The sequence below is a fragment of the Magallana gigas genome, chromosome 1 (genome assembly GCF_963853765.1).
Source record: "Magallana gigas chromosome 1, xbMagGiga1.1, whole genome shotgun sequence".
Classification (NCBI taxonomy): Eukaryota; Metazoa; Mollusca; class Bivalvia; order Ostreida; family Ostreidae; genus Magallana; species Magallana gigas.
In genome coordinates, this window is record NC_088853.1 from 74,587,875 (window position 1) to 74,609,120 (window position 21,246).

General features: G+C 34.5%; 2 protein-coding genes across 34 annotated transcripts in view; one reads left to right on the plus strand and one right to left on the minus strand.

Annotated features, from left to right (window-relative positions):
* LOC105336913 (leucine-rich repeat-containing protein 71) overlaps positions 1–7,635 on the minus strand; it is a 56,653-nt gene extending 49,018 nt beyond the window's left edge. For 7 of the 33 annotated variants that reach the window (XM_034464876.2, XM_034464880.2, XM_034464879.2 and 4 more), the window contains exon 1: positions 7,458–7,627. In XM_034464876.2, the coding sequence (XP_034320767.2) occupies positions 7,458–7,591 (134 nt within the window). In that variant the 5' untranslated portion in view covers positions 7,592–7,627. Of the gene's footprint in view, positions 1–1,453; positions 1,866–4,520; positions 5,361–7,457 lie in introns of those variants that run through there. The other 26 variants (XM_034464874.2, XM_034464872.2, XM_034464884.2 and 23 more) reach the window with 14 other exon arrangements.
* Positions 7,636–10,768: 3,133 nt separating this feature from the next.
* Positions 10,769–17,821, plus strand: LOC117687036 (BTB/POZ domain-containing protein 2). Its single transcript, XM_066080540.1, has 2 exons — positions 10,769–11,442; positions 15,525–17,821. The coding sequence occupies exons 1-2, from the start codon at positions 11,198–11,200 to the stop codon at positions 16,615–16,617; spliced, it is 1,338 nt and encodes a 445-aa protein (XP_065936612.1). The 5' UTR covers positions 10,769–11,197; the 3' UTR covers positions 16,618–17,821.
* The last annotated feature ends 3,425 nt before the right edge of the window (positions 17,822–21,246 follow it).

A 21,246-nucleotide genomic window follows, 5' to 3' on the forward strand; every position in this document is an offset into this window, starting at 1 on the left:
GCAGTATCCCCGTAGACTTTCTTTTTTGGGATGTGTACTGAAACCTGAAGCGGTAGAGGGGGCGTTTCAAAAGAGATGATACAGACATTTTTCATATTAGTGGATAAACGCAGTTTGAGCACAAAGGTATTAACTATTATTGAACTATCAAGCAAAAAGTTGTGGAAGCAAAAACTCGGGACAGAGTATAGTTAACATCTGTCCGAAAAATAAAAGAGAGATTTTAAAATTCAAACGCGAGATATGCTTTTCACGATTTTACGCTGTTATTAGTTTCTCGCGTTTAATTAGGAATCAACAATATCCATACGACGGCCCCATGCGTCCTTCGGGGCGCGGAGGGGATGAGTAAGTAATATCCACACGCCAAGGAGTTGTCTGGTTCATGGCGAGAAATACGCACCAGGGGAGTCGAGGATCTCACGACCTCGCGAAAATGCCTCGCACGCAAACATTATGTTTGTTAACGTTTACACTGTATTCAAATGTGTCAAACTCCTACGATATATGCATTCCTTTTAACGTTTTCACGTTGAAATAACAGAAGAAAACAATTTCATTTTTTTTCTAAAAAAAATCGAAGGGCTGATCAACCAGAGAAACTGAAGTTGTGTGATATGATGTCATTTTATTTTTTTCTGTTTATTACAAAGTTTTCTGTAATAGAACGACCAACTTCCGTCTTGGGAGAAGTGTTTTTTTTTATTGTCGTAATTGGGAGTTGTTAATTTTAGGGATTTTATTGCTGCGCGGCGTTTAAAAAGTAATAAATGCAATGAATGACTCTGTCATTAATTTGACAACATCTTTGAGCAGAGAAATATGCACCGCAGATCAAAATCCATATTTTCCTCTCTCTTAATTCAACATTTTTCGTTCTTTTCTCTATAATCCTTTTCTTTAGTATTATCTTAATTAGTTTTTTATATTGTTTATCTTATCAATCATTATTTTTGTACATACAGAATAGTTTAAATATTTTTTTCTAAAATGCATTAGAATTACTACTCTTTAATGAAAAAAAAAGTTCACGTAACAGTTCGACATTTTTGCGTATCGTATAAAACTTTGTACTGTGCCTTTTTTCATTGATGATGCATTCGTTTTGTTCTGGGTTTTTTCCCTCTTAAAAGAATTTCACAAATTTAAGGTTACATGCATATACAATGTATATATATATAAAACGATGGGGCGGTTTTTCCAAGGAAGCTTGAATAAGAACAAGGTAAATATTTGCAAGTTGCAACACAGTTTAACATAAAGTTTAAGATGGATATTGGGCACCTGTCGATATTTACATGTATATGCAGATAAAAGCACATTATAATCAAAATGTACACTCACCGGTTAAGAATTATCAAATTTTACAATATTTGATCAAACAATACGTTTGACATTTTTTTCTTGGAGAGGTAAAAAATCATAAAAGTAAAAATATTATAGAATGACATACCTAAGGAAGCTTGGCTTCTGGGTAGACATTTTGAAGTCAAAGGAATCCGGTTTAAAAGGGTTAAGAATCCGGTATAATCAGGTGAAACCGAAACAAAGTCCTTAAAGCACTTCAGATGAAAGGTTCAAAATTTTGAATTTTTAACAAGAACTATAGAAACATTTCATATTATCGTTTATTCCTAAGCGTCGATGTTTCAGATTTCGTCTTGAACGAGAGATAAAATCCTTAAGTTTAATTTCACATTCTTGCGGAAATCCTCGACGATTTAGTAAGATGTCCAATCGAAGAGAAAACAAAGCTCTGATCTCATGGGTGATTTAGATGAAATTATCCTGAGTCTGAATACACACAGAAAGATGTGTCTAATCAGTCACGAGCCGGTTTACTCAGCGATCAATATCAATTAAGCCGCGACAGAAAATAGTTTGTCAGTTAGATTGTAAACAAGAGTAAGAAGACTGTTCCCCCATTAATCTTGTTTAATGTCTAAAGTGTTCGATTTATTTGACAATGTATTTTTTTTTAAATGACCACACCGTTTCATTATAACGTTCGTTGAAAAGAATTCTAGCTTGTCTTGAGCTATCTCAGGAAATAAGGAAGATAATCATTTATAACAAGTTTCAATTCCATTCTAGACGATTCAACAATAATATTTGTGCGGCTACTTTCACATTTATTACTGTTGAATGTTATAATGAGGAAAGGGGATAATACATACTTGAAGCTCTTCTGTCAATGGTAGTTTCAACAGTTCAGAGGTGGTTCTTAATTAAGTCTTGTATTATATTGTTATTTTTATTTTGTTATGAAAATCAGGATTCTTCGGCAAAACACAATGCCTCGCTGATTTAACAGGCGTTAAGTCGTATCAAATTATGATCCGCTTACCTAAATACTGTTTTTTATCCGGATTTAAAAGTTTTGTCTTCTCCGGACAAAACCAATAGACACGATGACCAACTGTGTGCAACGGGAAATTTTAAATTAATGGAAAGAAAATGTTTATGTTTAAATGACAGTGCTTGTACGTCTTTGAATTTCACGGTTAGCTTGCTGTCTAAATACTTTTTCCTTAAATGGATGCACCTCCCCCCACCTGCCCTATCTTTTCTTTTAGCCTTTACATTTTTTATTCAGTAACTACTACTATTAATCGATGCATGAGGAATATAATAAATAGCAAAATATCCACAATTTCTTGGAGAGAGAGAGAGAGAGAGAGAGAGCGAGAGAGAGAGAGAGAGAGAGAGAGAGACGAAACAAGAGAGAGAGAGAGAGAAAAACGAGAGAGAGAGAGAGAGAGAGAGAGAGAGAGAGACAAATTTGTGCATTTGTGCTAATTAGCAATAAAATGCAAATGTGCGCACATCGGAAACTATGGGAGGACAAATAGGGGAGGGGTTTAAATAATAAAGGTTTTGTAAGAGCCCTCTTGTATCCTGCACGTCTACATACTGTACACTTAAATAATCAGTATTTATAGGTAAGTGAGGAAAGGGGAGGGGGGGGGGGGCAGATAGACAGAGAGATATACTAGTGTACGTCACAAAATGGATGTGTCCCATGCATCTCACCGATCATTCAAGGCTCGTTAAAATTCAAATTAAAAGTTATTTTATGGGGAAGGGGGGGGGGGGTAATGTGGATAAAATTACCCAACAATTTCTCCACCCAAAATTTCAGTGATGTACACACATGTATATTAATGAGATTATAATCATCCGTTCTGATATAGCTTATTTTATTCAGAGTGCATGTATATGTGCACAACATTTTAAATACTTTGGGTGAAAATACGAGGGAGGTTGTAAATGACAAAGACTGTCATGTCTACATAAGTGTTTAAATGCCAGCTATTCCTGTATGTAATGATACCATTGACATTTGTTCTATCTTAAGGATCCAACAAGGATCAAAGAATGTGACAGTCCTCAATCAAAGGTCAGTTAAGTGCAGATCTTGGTCATCAGGAAGCTTATGCTGGCGATATTTGATTAAATGCACCCTTAAGAAAACCCAACTATATCATTTTATCTACTTCAGAAATAAATGTAACTACCCCCAGAGTGTCTGCATTATTTATCGGTGTGAATTGTTTTAGTTCTGTACACAAGTTGTTAGAACGATCAATCACCTGTATATATGTTTTGGGCTTTTCCACCTGTCAAACCTTCTCCCTCTCTAACTTTATTATTTTTAAAAACTTTAAATAATATTAATTAGGTGCCTCAATTGATGTTTTTCAATTACTCTGAAAAGTATGATTTGCTTCATTCAGATATCTAATATGTGTAAGCACCCCCCCCCCCCACCCTGTAAAATATGTAAAATTTTTACTTTTAAAATTTAAGATTTTAATTTCAAATTAATGAAATTAAATTCTCCCTTCCCCTTCCCTAGCCCCACCCCATCTAAGATTGAAGTGCCAAAAACATGAATATTTTTATTAAAAAGTATCTTTTGACTAATTCAGATTTTCTTTTCTACAAAAGTATAATCATAGCTTTAAAAGAACTTTTAGCTACATGTTGACTAGGGACACACGTTCATGAAAGGTATTAGGGTTTTTTTTTATCATCCTTACTGTTTGGCTCTACTATTACACCCCCCCCCCCCCCGCCTTCAATCCCCCTTCCTGATCTTAAGGTCAGTCGCAACCTATCTTCCATTTTTGCTATTTTTTCCTATCTCCACAATTTTATGATCATATTCTTATGTTACATAATACATTGTATTTTTATTTAGAAAAAAGTGTTCCATTCAAAATGTATAGTATGGCTTTATTTATAAGCATTCAAAAGCATAAATGAGGAATAAAATATCAAGGAAAATTATGTTAAATTGAGGAACGTCTCATGTGTCCTGAACTCTAGCTTCATTTTCTAGGACCATGTACAGTTAAGAATATAAATTGAACAGAATAATGTATATTATCAAATTATGTAAACAACTGACCATAATTTTGCTTCTAAAATATAAATTTTTCTTATGCGTATTGTTAAGAGAGGCATAAAACACCTCGCCCCGCCCATCTGATGACGTCACAGTGACTGTCACTTACCGGGAAATACTTGATCTCCGGGAGTCCCCCGCCACGGATTCCACGCTCAGAGATCCCCGCCTTACATCCCCGCCCGCGGAGTGTACAATGGATCCGCGCCTCGAGTTGGGGTTCATCCTGAGAGTTCAATTAGACTTTTGACACACAGAATGTACAGAATTGACCAGTCTGCTATAATGTACAGGGTATACTATTAGATAGGTTCGTGGTCCCGAGTATTTTTCTTAGCATCAACACAAGATACCATGAGCTTACAGGACTGTCAGGCAACAGAATGGGGCGCCATTAGATGGGATATATCCTCTGTCGGGGGAAAAAATATCTACGTAAGTATACGTGGTACACAAATAGTGTACGTCCGTAATCTCCAGATTTTCCTCTGCAAGAAATCACATCTCGGAATGTCCCGCAACAAAATCAGCTGTGAAACCAATATATCCGTTATACCGGGGCTAACGATTGTTTGACAATGTGGACAGTTTCATCCTTCTATAGTATAACAGGTTGTGTAGGTATATATTAGGTGATTGTATACGTTTCTTATATATACTGTACGTAACACACTATTAAATCCGTTGTTACGAGTTTTTTTGCATGGCATCAACACAAAAAATCACATCCAGAGACAAGCAAAATAAAATCAGCTGTAAACGAAGATATATCCTCCATCGGGAAATTCATTTATTTTTTCGACTAATGATGAATAATTAATAAGTCGTTCTTGATCAATTCGTTGTGTTTTTTTTACTCAATCAATTAGTACAAAATATCCTATATCCATGCGAGTGAATTGATCTTTTTTCACATATGCGTGAATCGTATCCTATTTCCATACGCGTAATGTGTATCCTATTTACGTGTGCGTAAATTGTATCCTATTCCCATGTGTGTGATTTATTTCTTGTATCCATGCTTGTGAATTTTTCACGATATATCCCCGCGCGTGAACCACATCCTGTATTTATATCCCAAATCTATGCAAGCGTGTTATATATCATATCCATGCGCGTGAATTATATCCTGTAATCATGCGCGTGCTGTCTCAGCGGCGACCAGACAGCTACGGTCTGTTGTTCGAGACCGGGGGGGGGGGGGGTTACCCGTCGTTTTACATCGGTTAGTGTCCACGGTGGTAACAATGTCACCGGGGATTTTGTTAGTGGAGGTTTGATAATGGCCACACAATGAACACTTTATTGGGCCTTTATTGGGTCTTTATGGCGGCTTAAATAGTTTTCCCAGCGTCCTGTCCAGAGTGTAATGTTTACAATGCCATCATATATACAGGTAGGTATATAGAGGGAGGGTGGGGGGTATACATGTAGGTCTGCACTTGTACATGAATTAACAGGTGCGTTTTATTCATACCCCCCAACCCCCTCCCCCCCCCCCTAACAACTGATCGAAACAGTTCCAAGCTGTTTTATTTTACTATTAGAATAAATTCATTAATTATTAAGGTGGAATAGTACACCTGCGGCTATGGATTAAGTTACATTTTGCCGTCAATAAAGTCTTTTAATTAAACGAAATGTCGTTTCGATCAGAGGTCAGTCATTTTGTGATGATGTGTTTTTCCACCTTAGCTACTAGTATACATTGATTAGCACATTAAAACAATGGTAAACCATGGTTGGTATTTGTACCATTTTCTCTAATAGTCCATCGATTCAACCACCAAAACAGTGTATGAACCTTAAAACTTAGAACATAATGGTTCATCGATAAATAACCTAGTTACATTTATTCGTCCGTCCTTCCCTCAGTCTTCCTTTATCTTTACTATTTCTTAATTTATTCATATATCATTGATTTCAAGGTTATCAACATATACATGTAATCAAGTAAATTTTTCAACAACGATCATTGTTTTTAATTTCAAATTTGTTAATTCACATATATCATGTACTTATTCCATCTGATTAAAATGTTTAAGTAAAAAAAATATCTTTTAGTGTTTGAATGATGAAGGTTGGCATATCAAAATAATTAATGCATAACAAACCTTCTCATATTGCAGGCACGTACACGTAGCATCGGGGGGGGGGGGGGTTTCTCGCAGCAACTATTTTTCTTAGATATACATGTACTACGCCAGCCCCACACCCCCAACCCACAGATTTTGGAAAATTGAATTTTTTATTTGTTTTTGCTTGTCAAGATTTTTTGGATAAGTCTGACCCCCCCTCCCACTTTTAAAAAACGATGCTACGTGCCTGTATTTGTGGGGTTGCACGGTTTTAAACATGCATTTAAACCAGAATGATAGCGTTGAAGTCTTCAAATTTTGTTTTTTTCATCTATAAGTACTCTTTTCATGAAGACTTAAAGATACGATGCTACTTAAATTCATTTTATTGTATGATAGATGTGATCAATGCAGAGGGTTTGTGTAAAGACTAAATAAATTTAAAAAAATTAAATAATAAAATATGATCGGAATTCATACAACCAAAAAAAAAGGGAACTAAAGGATCTGGAAACCTGGGAACCGGAAATGACTGAGTAGCCCCCCTTGATATATGGCGCCTGTTGTATTCTCTCTCAATCGTTTATTGGTTTAGCACACCGCAGTGACAATCAATTGATCAAACGAGAGGAGTAGATACACAATGCACGGGCGATACTGTCGGGGCGGAGACACAATGAATTAATAATAACCAGGTCAAGTCGGGGAACACAGGTGTTGTTTGTATAAGAGCGGAGCCGACACTCATTTCATGTATCAATGTATTAGTATGTACTTGTACATGTACGTGTATGTCTGAGAGAGAGAGAGAGAGAGAGAGAGAGAGAGAGAGAGAGAGAGAGAGAGAGAGAGAGAGAGAGAGAGAGATGCATAAATGCATGCTAAATAAAAGAAAAATAGATGTGTCTTTTGATAATGTAGTAAATGGTCTACATACATTATTGCGGGAAAGCTTAACGGCAACTTACCGCGCAAATGTAATCCGTGACTTGGCGGACAGCCTGGGGGTCTTGGTTCCGGACTTTGGGGTGCTGAGTCCGGAGTTTGATTCAGAGGAGGGATTAGATTTGTTGGCACCGCTGTTTTTCTTGGATGCAGACATAACCCATCACTACATGTAATATCTGGTGGGGTTTTTTTATTAGCAAATTTCTGAATTAAAAGAATGTCCCTGTATATTGATCCAAACATTCTCATCTACACCATTATTAAAGAAATGATAATGATAATAAGACATCTGAGTCGGTACAATTTCGTTAAAGATGGACAAACAAACTTTAGTTTTTAAAAATGCATCAATACATTGAATAAAGATATGATTTATGTAAAATCCATTTTCATAATTAAAAAAAAGTTAAAAAGACACAGAAAATTAAAATAATCAATAACAATAATTTTAAGAGAAAGTATTTCAACCAGTTTCAGATAATTAATCACTCTATAACTCGTACCTGCTTTGGCGGCTTATGTCATCTGCTGTACACAACCATACAAGATCTTCTCCGTGTTTGAATCTACTCGTCCTAATAGAGAGTTAATTAATTAAAAGCGCCGCATCGAAGCAGACTTTCTCTAACAGCTTTCATAGCTTAATGAATTTATAATAATATTGGAACAGAAGACAACAGACATAAAAGCTGCACCGAAATCAATAATGGCGGGAAGGTAGGGTTCGATTTCGGATACAATAATTTCTGAATAGATTTAAACATGCATTGAAGTCAATCAATCGGTTTTAAATGGACCCAGCAGGTATATGTATGTGTCTGTAAAGTTGAACGTTTTATATGCTGTTTGTGTAATAATGTTTAAATTTCTAATTTAAAAAACAAGGGACGAGTTTTAAAGTCATGAAAATACAGGTGAGAGTTTGTGTTTGGAAATATTTCTGAGTGTCCTTTGTTGTATTAAATACATAATGTTTTGTTAGAGAGAGAGAGAGAGAGAGAGAGAAGAGAGAGAGAGAGAGAGAGAGAGAGAGAGAGAGAGAGAGAATGAGAGAGAGAGGCTTTCACTAAACAATTAAATTTTTTTGTAAAATAAACCGCTTACATAGAAGTTGAAAACCCCTTTTACTTTGACTACTAGTACCAAATAGATGCCATTGTTTTCACAAGCTTATATTTTTAAAAAAATTGGTGAGCTAGCGTTGAAGCCTTCATAAAACACAGAAGCAGATTTCTAAAACATTGGTTTAATTTGATGAATCGATTATCATTAATAGGAAGGCACAGTGGATCACTGGAATTGTGTTGGGGGTGGTGTTGGGGTCTCAATTCAGATGGATGAATAAGAGTGGGTTTCACATCGGCAATGGCCTAGCTCATTAACTGTTCTTTAATCATTCTGTATTTGTTGTAATGCCAATTTTGAGTTGAAAAATAAGAAATGGTAGTGTTTTGTAGCAATCGTATCTTCTAGAGCATTTCCGGCAAGCTCGGAACATATCCGAGATGGTTTTACGAGCTTGAAAATAGTTACGAAAAGCTAGCTAGCTATTTATTATGATTTTAGAAATTACTTGGCATTATCGGACAAAAGCTACTATTACATTTTAGCATTTACAACAAAACAAAAAATTTCAGATCATATGTAGATGATAAAACGAAATTGACATGGTACAGTTTTTTTTTACAGTAGTAGTCCAGAATGACGTACAGTAAAGTCGGGCATGCGTATTCCAACGAAAAGGACAAACGAAGTTGCTAGCGCTCTCGAATAAAAGACCCCTTTTCCGATCTCTCAGATCGATGAATTTATCAGAATATATGGCTATCAATATTATTCATGACATATTGTATTTATTATTACAGGCCGCGCAATAGCGCGATATGCCTTGAAACGGGTTTTTAGTTTGTGCATGCGTGTCTGCGGGATTATGTGTATATGCGTGAATTCTACAGCGAACCGTACGCGCATAATTTTCGCGCATGTAAAATTTTTTAATGTTACCTGTTGCTAAGTGCGTTACTAACGCTGAGGGTAATAGAAAATATTATTAACTGCGTCTTAACCAATCAGATTTCAGTATTTAACATGAAAGTATAACAATATATAAATATTGCCTGTTTGGTAGGGAAACAGTTGAAATTGACACCCCTCGAAAACCATTGTCAACCGACGCGAAGCGGAGGTTGACAATGGTTTTCGAGGGGTGTGAATTTCAACTGTTATCCTCCCGAACAGGCTCTATTTATTTTGTTATACTGAATGTTGAAAATCTCATATGATATAAACAGAGTATTTAAAGTCTTTCTTTGTTGCAAAAATTTGTTGTTGTTTTTTTGTTTTTGTTTGGTTTTTTATTTATTTTCTCAACAGTTTTAAAGAAATAAACATTTATTGGGTAAACCTTGTAAATTTAATAAGAAATATGCATATTGTTCAACAATATTATCACTGACAAAATTAATTAAAAATGTAGTGTTTCTTTATTCTAACGAAATTGAAATAGCCGAAAAATCCTAAATGTTTCAAAGTCCTTAATTTAATACCATTCTCTCCAAGTGCAAGACATGAACAGTTAAAGCCTAGTTTTAAGTTGTGAGTGATTCATTCAAACTAATCTGAGGATTTTTTAATCGTTCATTCAGGAATGTAACACATGTACATAAATTCAAAAATTAAATTCATTATAAAATGATTAAGAGTTAGTTTCAGTTATACATGTACATGCACCATAATGCATGATCTATAAAGTGCTATTTTCAGCGATATTCATGTCCTAAACTGTAGAAATACATTTGTTGAGAATTCTTAATTAGTTCTTAATAAGAATACTTGAGAATACAAAATCCTTGAACAAATTTTGCTACTAAAAAAGTAAAAGGAATCGAAAGAAATGACCAGACTTGAAATACCATCTTACTTTGAAATCATTTTTTTTTTTACTAAAATAAACATTAAATCAAGAGAGCTAGATGGTGAGACAGTTTTTTACACGGTATTTATCTTCTTTGGAAGGAGATCTCTATATGAAAAATGTACAGGGAAATTCTCAAATTTAAAGGAATAAATTTATCGATTTTTTTTCTTTAGTTAAAACAGTTTATAGGTAAACAAATCATTTCTAAAAAAAAAAACAAAAAAAAAACATGGTAAATCTGATAGTTAATTTGTTGACCATTCAACTTCCTTGAGCATGCATTACTGAAAATCGGTCAATCAATAAATCAGGAAGTCACTATATAAAAACTATACATAAAGCATGCATTACTGAAAATCAATCAATCAGAAAGTCACTATATAAAAACTATACATTAATCATGTTGAAAACAGACTGTGTGACTCGTGAGGCACATGCAGTATTTAAAATAATCTTTGTTTAAATTCCTAAAGCTTTAGGCCGTTTAAAGTTTGCTGTACATGTACCATGACTAGCCTTCTTCAGTTGATTATTCATCGATTATATTGTCTTTTATGCTGATAAAATGTTTATACTTCTTGCTGCACTTCTTTTAATTTGTGTAGTCAGGAATAAAATCAATGAATGCAGTTCAAGAAAAAATTGCAGGAGAGCGGCCCAGACACACATTTTACAGACCTATAGAATTGTTTTTAATGGCGAGTAAACTCCATCATCTGAACGGATTTATCTATTAGCAAGTGAGGATTTATGACTAATCCTTTTTTTCTTGGAAATCACAATGTACCCATAGGAACAGATATTTAAAAAATTTATTTGTGTATTTCATACGAAAAGAAAAACATGGCTGACCAAAATTGGCAGGCATCGAACTCATTGACGAAATGTATTCGGATAATGTATGAAAATCACCTTGACGACGGTGACATCACGTTCAAAGTTGGGACAGAGGGCGCTGTTGTCAGGGCTCACAAGTTTATACTAATGTGTAGGAGCAGCGTGCTGTGTGATATGGTCAAAGATGGAGAGGAGTCCAAAACTCTGACTATCAGAGAAATCGAGCCTGATATATTCCACCAATTTTTAGAGTAAGTGAGATTTTACTTTCAAGGGGCATGGTCACGATTTTGGTCAAATTTTATTTTTCTGTTTTTATTATTTACAATTCTTTAGGAATGTATTTCTAATGATCAAATGAAATTTGGGTGCCCGTCAATTATTTTTAAGCAAGATACAGAGCTCACAATTCTTCGTATTGTAAACAAGGCTCGTGCCCTGTTTTTGTTTACATATTAGGTCCAATATACCGGTAAAAAATCTATTTCGAGCTGATTTGTATATCTTCTTACTCATTTTAAGCATTGATAAACAGTTTCTAATAATTAACACATTCATTTGAGGTCTGAAACTGGAATTTTCACTTCAACATTCAAAATGTAAACAAAAGCTTTGTTTACATAGCGAAGAATTGTAAACTCTAACTCGCTTATAACTCAACAAATGACACCCAAATTTTGGTTGCCTATTACTAATGCCTAACTTAAGCATTGTAAACATTAAAATCGAAACAATAATTTTCGACCAAAATCGTGACCATGCCCCTTTAAATTAGCTTGCAAGTTTACCGACTTTACTATAAGACATGGAAATTATAAATAACATAACTTAGCATAATGAAAAAAATGAAATTTGAATCTTGCAAAAACTAAAGAATAAGGGCATTTCTTCAGAAATATGAAACTGTTGTAACTTGCCCTCATTTGAATGCTCACATTTAATAGATTTTAAGAAGGATCCGCATATTTCGGATGTTCCTGGCCCTTGATTCTCGGGAAGGGGGGGGGGGTTACACAGATTAAATATGCCAGACAACACAAAAAAAACTAAAAAAAACTAAAATGCCAAAGTGAACAGGGGGGAAAAAGTCTGCAATGAACATTACATGTACGTTTAAATCTTAATTATTCAACGACATTGTATCCTACATTAATATCATAGATAATATAATACATAATATCATTAGAGGGTTGCAAATAACCACTCGCCCACTCGCAAATGCAAGTAATGTTTACTGTGGGCGACTATTTCTTAAAGATTTCATTGCCCACATGGCAAGTGTAAATTTTATTGGCACTCAAGGACCAACTTTGGCGAAATAGTCGCTTTTTGATCGGTAACTTAACCGGAATTTCCTCCGAAAGAGAAGTTGGAAGTCCCCCTGTATTATGAGTTCACAAATGTTTAAATTAACCCCAAACGCAATCAAATGATGATGAACTAATTCTGAAGACGTTTTTACAGTCTCAGTTAACCCCTGTTGTGATTACATGTAATAACTCGAGATTGTCTTATCTTTAGGGATTATAAATACGGATGAGGAAACCACATACTGTGCAACCGATGTTTATTACTTTTAGTGTTGACATTACAATTAGTTGGTAACTTGTAATTAGTTAATAATTCTGCCAAATTAATGCTCAGATAATCATTAAACCGTTTGTTTACAGTTATCTTAAAACAATAAGACCCTTTACATAACGGTTGTAATTGGGTCAAAGGGTTGGACTAATACCTCCAAAATACACAGAAAGACAGAGACTGATTTTATGTCTCATTTAACTAGCACAATTACAAAACATTTACCTATAAAATGTATGTATACATAAAAAATTCAATTAAATAAATTGGATCTAATTCAAATTAATAATGGCACTTAAGGAAGGAGTCTTCTCGTTATCAGACAACCTTTTTATATTAAGAAATTCATAAAATTTTGACACAGTCAAACAGATCATATAACCAAATGATTACATCAATTTTAATCAAATTTGACTTCCTTGTTTTCGTATCAAGGTCAGGTCATGATCACTAACTTTTCCTTCAACTTAAAGGATGATAAAAATAAATGTAGTTATCTGCAGTAATGTAGACATCTGTTTAAGATATGAAGTTTTTATTCTTCAATAATTTAATTCTGGTTGTAACGCGCTTTCTGATTGGCTAACCAAATATTTTATATCGTATAAAGAATGTTGCCTACGTCATAGAAAGACTAACGTCAAAAACGTACCAATACGCCTGACGTTACGTTTGAATTTTGTACAATTTTACGTCATTTTAAAGGTCAAATGACCGTTTTTATCTACAATGAAGAGTTAAAAAAAATTTATAAGCAATGAATTCAATATTTATTAGTTTATACGATATAAAATGGTTTGAAACAGTTTACGCTTTTTTATAAACCGATTCGCGGTTTATAAAGTGAAAACTTCCCTAAATCATTTTATATCGTATAAAAAAATGAATATTGAATTTATTCCTTAAATAAAATGACGTGAACTCAGACGTCACAAAAACGTTTAAATAAGGGAAAATAACTCAAATTATTACCTAATCATAGGAATTTTGTTGTTTTATTCCAGATTAAATATTTGCGTCTATTTTGTTTGTGTATGCAGTTTTGCTTAACAATTGAAACTGTTCTATTGAACTGCCGGTCAATAGTCTGCGATCCATTGGACCGCCGGTCAATAGTCTGCGATCAATTGGACCGGCATTGTATTTCAGAACGCGGGTATTGTAAGGCTTCCTGATTGATTTCACAGCGATGTGTAGAAAGTCACTTGTCTGTACCTCATACAATATGACGCCATAATTAACTTTGACGTCACGATCTGCATCCTTTCGAATGTTCTATGGGAATGTAACTAACGTTATAAGTGCTTGTTTCTTTTACATAGACGCTGTTTTTATTACTAGTGAAGCCATAATATGTTTTACGGTGCTACCGTTGTGGCGAGCGCAGCAAGAATTAACGTTACACATACCTTGCATCATTGTAAACTTATAACGTAGTTTTATTTAGGTATCAACGAACGTCAAAGAATTTTTGAGAGAGTATTGCTCTACAATAAGTATGCCAAAGGTACTAATTTTAATGGTAATGATACATACAGCGCAACCCCCACCCCGAGAGAGAGAGAGAGAGGGAGAGAGAGAGAGAGAGAGAGAGAGAGAGAGAGAGAGAGAGAGAGAGAGAGAGAGAGAGACCGGTACCCGTTTGTAGGTGTGCAATTTCCCACTTTTGAATTTGATGGTCTGACTATATGCAATATCTACATAATTTTTTTTACCTGTTTATTTTTTCATTTAATTTAGTTCAAATGCCCTTTTGTTTATTTCCTCCCTACTCATATGCTTACCTGCCTACTGTGCATGCATGCACAATAAGCTTAAAAATGAATCGATATGACAGAAAAGTATGGCTCTATATATATAGAGATATATATATATATATATATATATATATATATATATATATATATATATATATATATATATATATATATATATATTCCATATTAAAAAAAGATTAAAGACATATCATACGTCTATGAGGCAGGTATCGCAGTCTATACTGAAATAGCCAGTACACTCATTACAGATGTTTGATCCACCTCTAAATTTATCGCGGGAAATATAGCGCGAGTGTTTTGTGACATCATCCATGACTTTGTTCGTCTTTGTTTACGTTTCTCGACTCAATACGAAGGTATGGAGGCATGTAACAAATCTTTTGAGTCTCGCCAAAACATATGCGGTACTCAACACGTGTCTTCAAACTTTAAGTCACCGTAAATTACGAGTTAAAAGTCGGCTATTTTTGGCATAGCACCATGGGTGAAAACATTAGAGAGCATTATGGGACGTAGACAAAAAAAAATTGTTTGATGAACTGTAGGTTTAGCTTGTTCTTCTCCCCGTGCACACTGGTTCTTAGAGCTCGCTTTTAAATAATATAATATTGAGTATCAAAAAATCAGCAGCTTTAAGCCTCGTAAAAGGTAAATGACTATTTTTTAAAACTAATGATTTGAAGACTTTCCCTTCTACGTGTAAATTAATTTTTAATACTGTAGCGTAAAAATTATGGATAATAAAAAGAAAATATATTGAAATTAACTTGTATTTAAATTCATTTACTTTTTTGCATCCATTTGTAAAATCATACTATTTTATTTTTTAATTAATTTATCATAGTGATACGTATATATACACATATATAATCAAAGGCTGCGCCCACCCCAACGGTCTCACTGTAACACATTATTTAATTGTAAATATAATCATAATCATTTTATACATGTAAATATTTTTCCACTCCCTTCAGATTTTTGTACACAGACAAGACAAGTGTAACCATTTACAACCTGGAGGATTTATTATTTTGTGCCGATAAATTCAAAACGGATCTTCTAGCGTCGCTCTGTCGAACTTCTCTAGTGACATTTATTTCAACAAGCTTGGTTTGCAAAGTGATGGATATTGCTCAGCGTTTTAGTGACTCAGAAATTATTGATATATGCTTAAAAAAAGTTGATGACGAAATTCCGAAATTTCTTTTTACTGAAGATTTTTTGAGCATGTGTCCATCCTGTATTTACAAGATTTTCCAACGAGACAGCATTTCAGCACCAGAGGAATTAATATTTGATCAAGTCGTTAAGTGGTCAAAGGAGGAATGCAGCAGACAAAATATTCTAGACACAGGAGAAAACCAAAGAAAAGTGTTAGGGGACATATTAAAAGAGATCCGTTTTCCCATTATGGAGCATCGTTATTTAAACGATGTGGTTTGTGAATCTGGTATTTTGAATAATGAAGAAAAAGTGGACATATTGCGACAGCAACTGCAAATTAAAAATGCAGGTGGATATCTGTTCAAAAAGAGAGAAAGGAAGAAGCAACCAACAAAACTTATGATAAGTAGCACAACTGGAAGAAAAATATTTGCCAGCATCCAAAGATACAGCTTAAATGACAATGAAGGGCTTACATTGTCTGTAAATTACGCTGCCGTTTTAGTTGGAGTTTATCTAAATTTCGAAAGTTTCGTAGATGAGGATGATATCGAAAATGTCGTCGTCAAGCTGTCGCAGGAAGATGACCAAAGTTCACAAAGATTCGCCGTTCCTCTTTCGGAGTGCAAAGCCGATAAATACGTAAAACTATATCCTCGTTACCTAATAAAACTTTCTGGAAATATAGAATACATCATATCGATAGGTTTTGAATGTGCACCTACTTCTATTCGAAAATGGGATCTTGTTAAGAACGTAAAGATTAATCAAACGCCCATGACAATTAATTACACAGCAAGGATGGACTTCAATGGAAAAAAGTTGTCAATTTTCCAAAAACAATCCCGGAGTGTTGACTTGCAGCATAACTTGCAGCTAATTTGTGGGTTTTGCATGATATAAAAGTCAAAGGTTAAATAATAAGTTTTATTTTGACGTCAGAAACATTAATAGATGTTAAAGTAAAACATTTCAAGCGAAAATCAAAATTTACTGTTAAGCCTACTGGTGGTGGATGGATGGGGGTGGGGGATTCCATGAACACGTATTTGAAATTGCGCGTAAGATATTTTGAGACGTTAACTTATTCGCAGACAAAACAGGAAGTTGAATATTGAAGTTTAAGCATTGAATTATTTGTTTTGTTAACTGTTTTCATAACTCCAACACTGTGTGCAAAGGAATTTTCATAACGGGTTAAAGCGTTTCACAAAATTTGTGTTTACATGCCTGTAATTAAATTGAGCGTTGATTTTATTGTTGATATGACCTTCCCCCATCTGCACTGACAATGGTAAGATTGAAATGCTGTTAAAATACAGTTATGGAAGGACACAACGTAATTCATATGAGACATGGCTAGGATATTTGAGCATACGTATATCAATGCGGAAAGCGTTGCTAACAATGAAAATCGGTACTGTAACAAACTGTAATTCTCAGATTTGTTGTTTACCCTATATCCATGGTTTATCCCAGGTTAGTCAAATATAATATTCTCTTGGGGAGCCCCTTGTTTTGAATATCCTTGGTTTAGATCCTGGTAATCAGTTACATTGTAAATAAAGTCCTTGTGGGAGCCCCTCGGTTACCCCTCGGTTACACCTTTAATAGTAAGGAAAGATAATCCTAACAGAGCAGCGGATCTGCAGTTGACGAACCTACTAACAGAATAGCAGGGCTAACTAAAGACATTATTAATTTTTATTTTCATTGTTTAGTTATGTTCTTTAACTTTGTTATCAAGTATTTTAGAACTTTTTCCTCGCTTTCTGTGCAAATTCACTGTTATTTCTGCGTATCATCAGACTGGGTCAAGAGGTCAAAGAAGCGGATGAATAATCTGTGTCACTACTTTTTCTATACACAAACTAACTGCCTATAACGTTTAAATGCGCATAGTATCGTAAAAAACCCAAATATATTAGGCATTAAGATAAGCTCACTTAAAAACACATCTATAGTTTGATAAACGAAATAATATTATTCATTTGCAAAACACGTGGTTGTTGATGAAACTTAAAGCTATGGAAAGCAGTTTGAGTCAATAACAGATTTGTATACGGAAATGTATGGAGTCGCATTAATATCATAGTTATTATGTCTGTAAATGTATGTGTATTGTAACAACAATTCATTTGTCTTTTGTAGCTTTTTACTAATAAATTCGGAATACACTCGGAATACATCGCGCAATTTTTTAACATTATCATCCGTGCTTATTAATGGCTGATGCAATGCAAAATCTCCATAGACTTTCAATTTTAAACCGGGTTTTCCGAAGGAAAAATCTAGTTATTAAAATGGTGAAAATGGCGGGCGGGTGGGCGGCTGCCAAAAGGGTACCCTCATTGTACGGATAACTCCTCCTACAGTTTTCAAGGTAGGAAGTTGTTCTTTTGCAGATCAATTGTACATATATCAGAGGTGTGCATATTGCTAGGATTTTGATTTCTGATAATTTATGAAAAAATACCAGCTTTTGAACTTAGTCATTTTATGACAAAATATTGCATATAGGGTACCCTCATTGTACGGATAACTCCTCCTACAGTTTTCAAGATAGGAAGTTGTTCTTCTGCAGATCAATTGTACATATATCAGAGGTGTGCATATTTCTAGGATTTTGATTTCCAATGATTTACCGAAAAAATACCAGCTTTTGAACTTAGTCATTTTTTGGCAAAATATTGCATATAGGGTACTCTCACTGTACGGATAACTCCTCCGACAGTTTTCAAGATAGGAAGTTGTTCTGTTGCAGATCAATTGTACTTATATAAGAGGTGTGCATATTGCTAGGATTTTGATTTCCGATAATTTATGGAAAAAAATACTAGCTTTTGAACTTAGTCATTTTTTGGCAAAATGTTTCATATAGGGTACTCCATTTCACTGGATACGGGTTGACATGGATTATGGATACAGTTCACATTAAAGAAAACCCGGTTTACTGTCACATTGACAGCTTTTCACTTGTTTGATGTGTATCGAAAACTGAAGCGATAGAGGGAGCGTTTCAATACAGATACTCTGGACATTTTTCATATTAGTGGACGGACGTAGTTTGAGCACAAAGGTATTTACTATTTTTGAAATATCAAGCAACAAGTGGTGGAATCAAAAACTCGGGACAGAGTATAAATCGCATTGATGAACGTCAGTGCCCAAGTTGGAATCGCGTATTTATACTACTCTAGCGACATTTATTTCAACAAGCTTGGTTTGTTTAGTCATGGAAATTGCTCAGCGTTAAAGCGACTCATAAATTTTTGATATATACACCTTTAAAAAGTTGATGATGAAATTCCGAGTTTCTTTTTACCGAAAATCATTCCGTAATTACTGTATTTATGTACTGTATTTCTGTATTTACAAGCTTTTCCAACCAGATAGCGTTTCAGCATCCGAAGAATTAATGTTTGATCAAGCAGTTAAATGGTTAAGGAGGAACACGGCAGACAAAATCTTTTTGACACGGATGAACATCAAAGACAAATATTGGAGGACAGAAGGAAATCCGTGTTCCCACCATGGAGCATTGTGGTTTGTGAATTGAGTATTTAAAAAGATGATAAAAAGGGTGCAAATCATGCGATACTGCTGCAAACAAAACATACGACACTGTGTAAGTTCAAAAAAGAAAGACAGGAATTGTCAACCAATTGATGATAAAGTCGAATAGCACAGCTGTTTTGGAAAATTTGTATGATTCAAATTCCAACAGGGGACTAACACTTACTGCACATTACAATGTAGTTTATATGGAATAAAATTATTAGAAAACATTTGTAAAACTTGATCAAATATTGATAGAATTATAAAGTCTTGGATAGATGAAATATGGTGATAACGAACAGTATTTAAAATCCAAAAAAGTCCAAAAAGGAAAAATACAAAACAGGATCATAGCAAAGGCGGACCTCTAAAAAAGTTAGAGGTAGGATCAGTTACCATTGAGAAATGAGCATCCTCTGCCGATCGGTCATACCCGCCGTGTGCTCTTTTACGTAATCAGGAAAACGAAAATTCGTGAACAAGAAGATGATTAATAACGGCCTTACAATACGTATGATAAACGTTAGTTAACATTCGACATTGGAACAATGCATTTGTTGTCAAGGTCTTTGTGTCATCCACAGAACTTATAAAATGATGACTTCAATCGAGAGTGTTGTCACTCTTGTTTTATCAACCTGTCCGTCTGTAACTTGTATCGGTTTAGAAATTGAATTTAGGAAGAGCATATCCTCGCGTATCGAATCAAATAGGAGACAAAAACTCAATGTGCAGGTGATAAAAGGTATATGGTTACTGGGATATATCGAGACGACTTAACTAAGGAAATACCAATTTTTAATTGATAATACGTCGTCAATATACCAAAATGTCGAGTTGAAGGACACAGCTAGTGATTTCCTTTTTTCTTTTAATTTTTGTTCTGACCAGTAAGAGCTATTGTTGCTCAGGTGAGGGATGTTGACTCTGAACCTTCTATTTTGGCTCGTGTGATTGAATGCGTATGTTACCAAAACTTTTGGCACCAAAATCCTATATTATTGTCATCACAGGATAAAACTATGCCATTCGTCAAATGACCCTAAATGACGAATACATATCAAAGATATGGTTGCCGTCTTGACGTGTAAGCTTTGTTTGAGCGAGGGTAAGAAAACTTGACAGAGGATGAGACTTGTCATCTCAAGACATTTGTCATGTATTTTGTTTATTCTGCAACATATCACAGTTTACGCCCCAAACAAGCAATTTTCGACAAATTTCGCTGCGTTTCTTAAATTTAAACCACGACAAATGGCGTAAATGAAGCAAGAAAGATGATGTTACAATGAATTTTAACGTCTAGTAAATGCAAGAGGTTATTTCGGGGCATTGACCGAATATAGCTTTGGATAATTGGGCTACCCTTTCTTGGTCAATACAAGAGGTAGTTACAGGATAAATGTCATTCATTAACCTTTGCAAATCTTTTACCATGTCATTAACGGAGACAGCAGATGTTATATAGAGATTCTTGTCAGCCCTGCTGAACATAAGTGTTTATAACCGGTATCTCATGTCTACTTGGTAAGTTAAGGTCATGTTTTTAAAAATGCTTTATTTTAAGATTGTTTTATAAGCGAGTGCATGAAATAAGAATGTTTTAATGTTTTTACTATATAAGTATATTTACATTTTACAGTGTCTTTGTCTGTGATAACACTACTTATCGATTTTGTACTATATAACTCATAAAGCCAAATTGAGCGCCAGCGGGTTTGCTTATTGTGATCGGCTTCGGCCGATCACTGTTGTGTCCATATGAGACATCCGGCAAATGCTTCCACGTGCGCACACATTCCGCTTGCATAAGTAGTTCTTATTAAAACTTGAAGTTTGGTTTAGTATTTATATAACATTTTACTCAGTTTTATTTCAATTCATTTACCTTAAGAGATGCAAACATAATTAAATACAGTTCGACCTGTTAATTCAAGAATTCACATTTTGTCTCACGCGTAAGAATTTCGATCG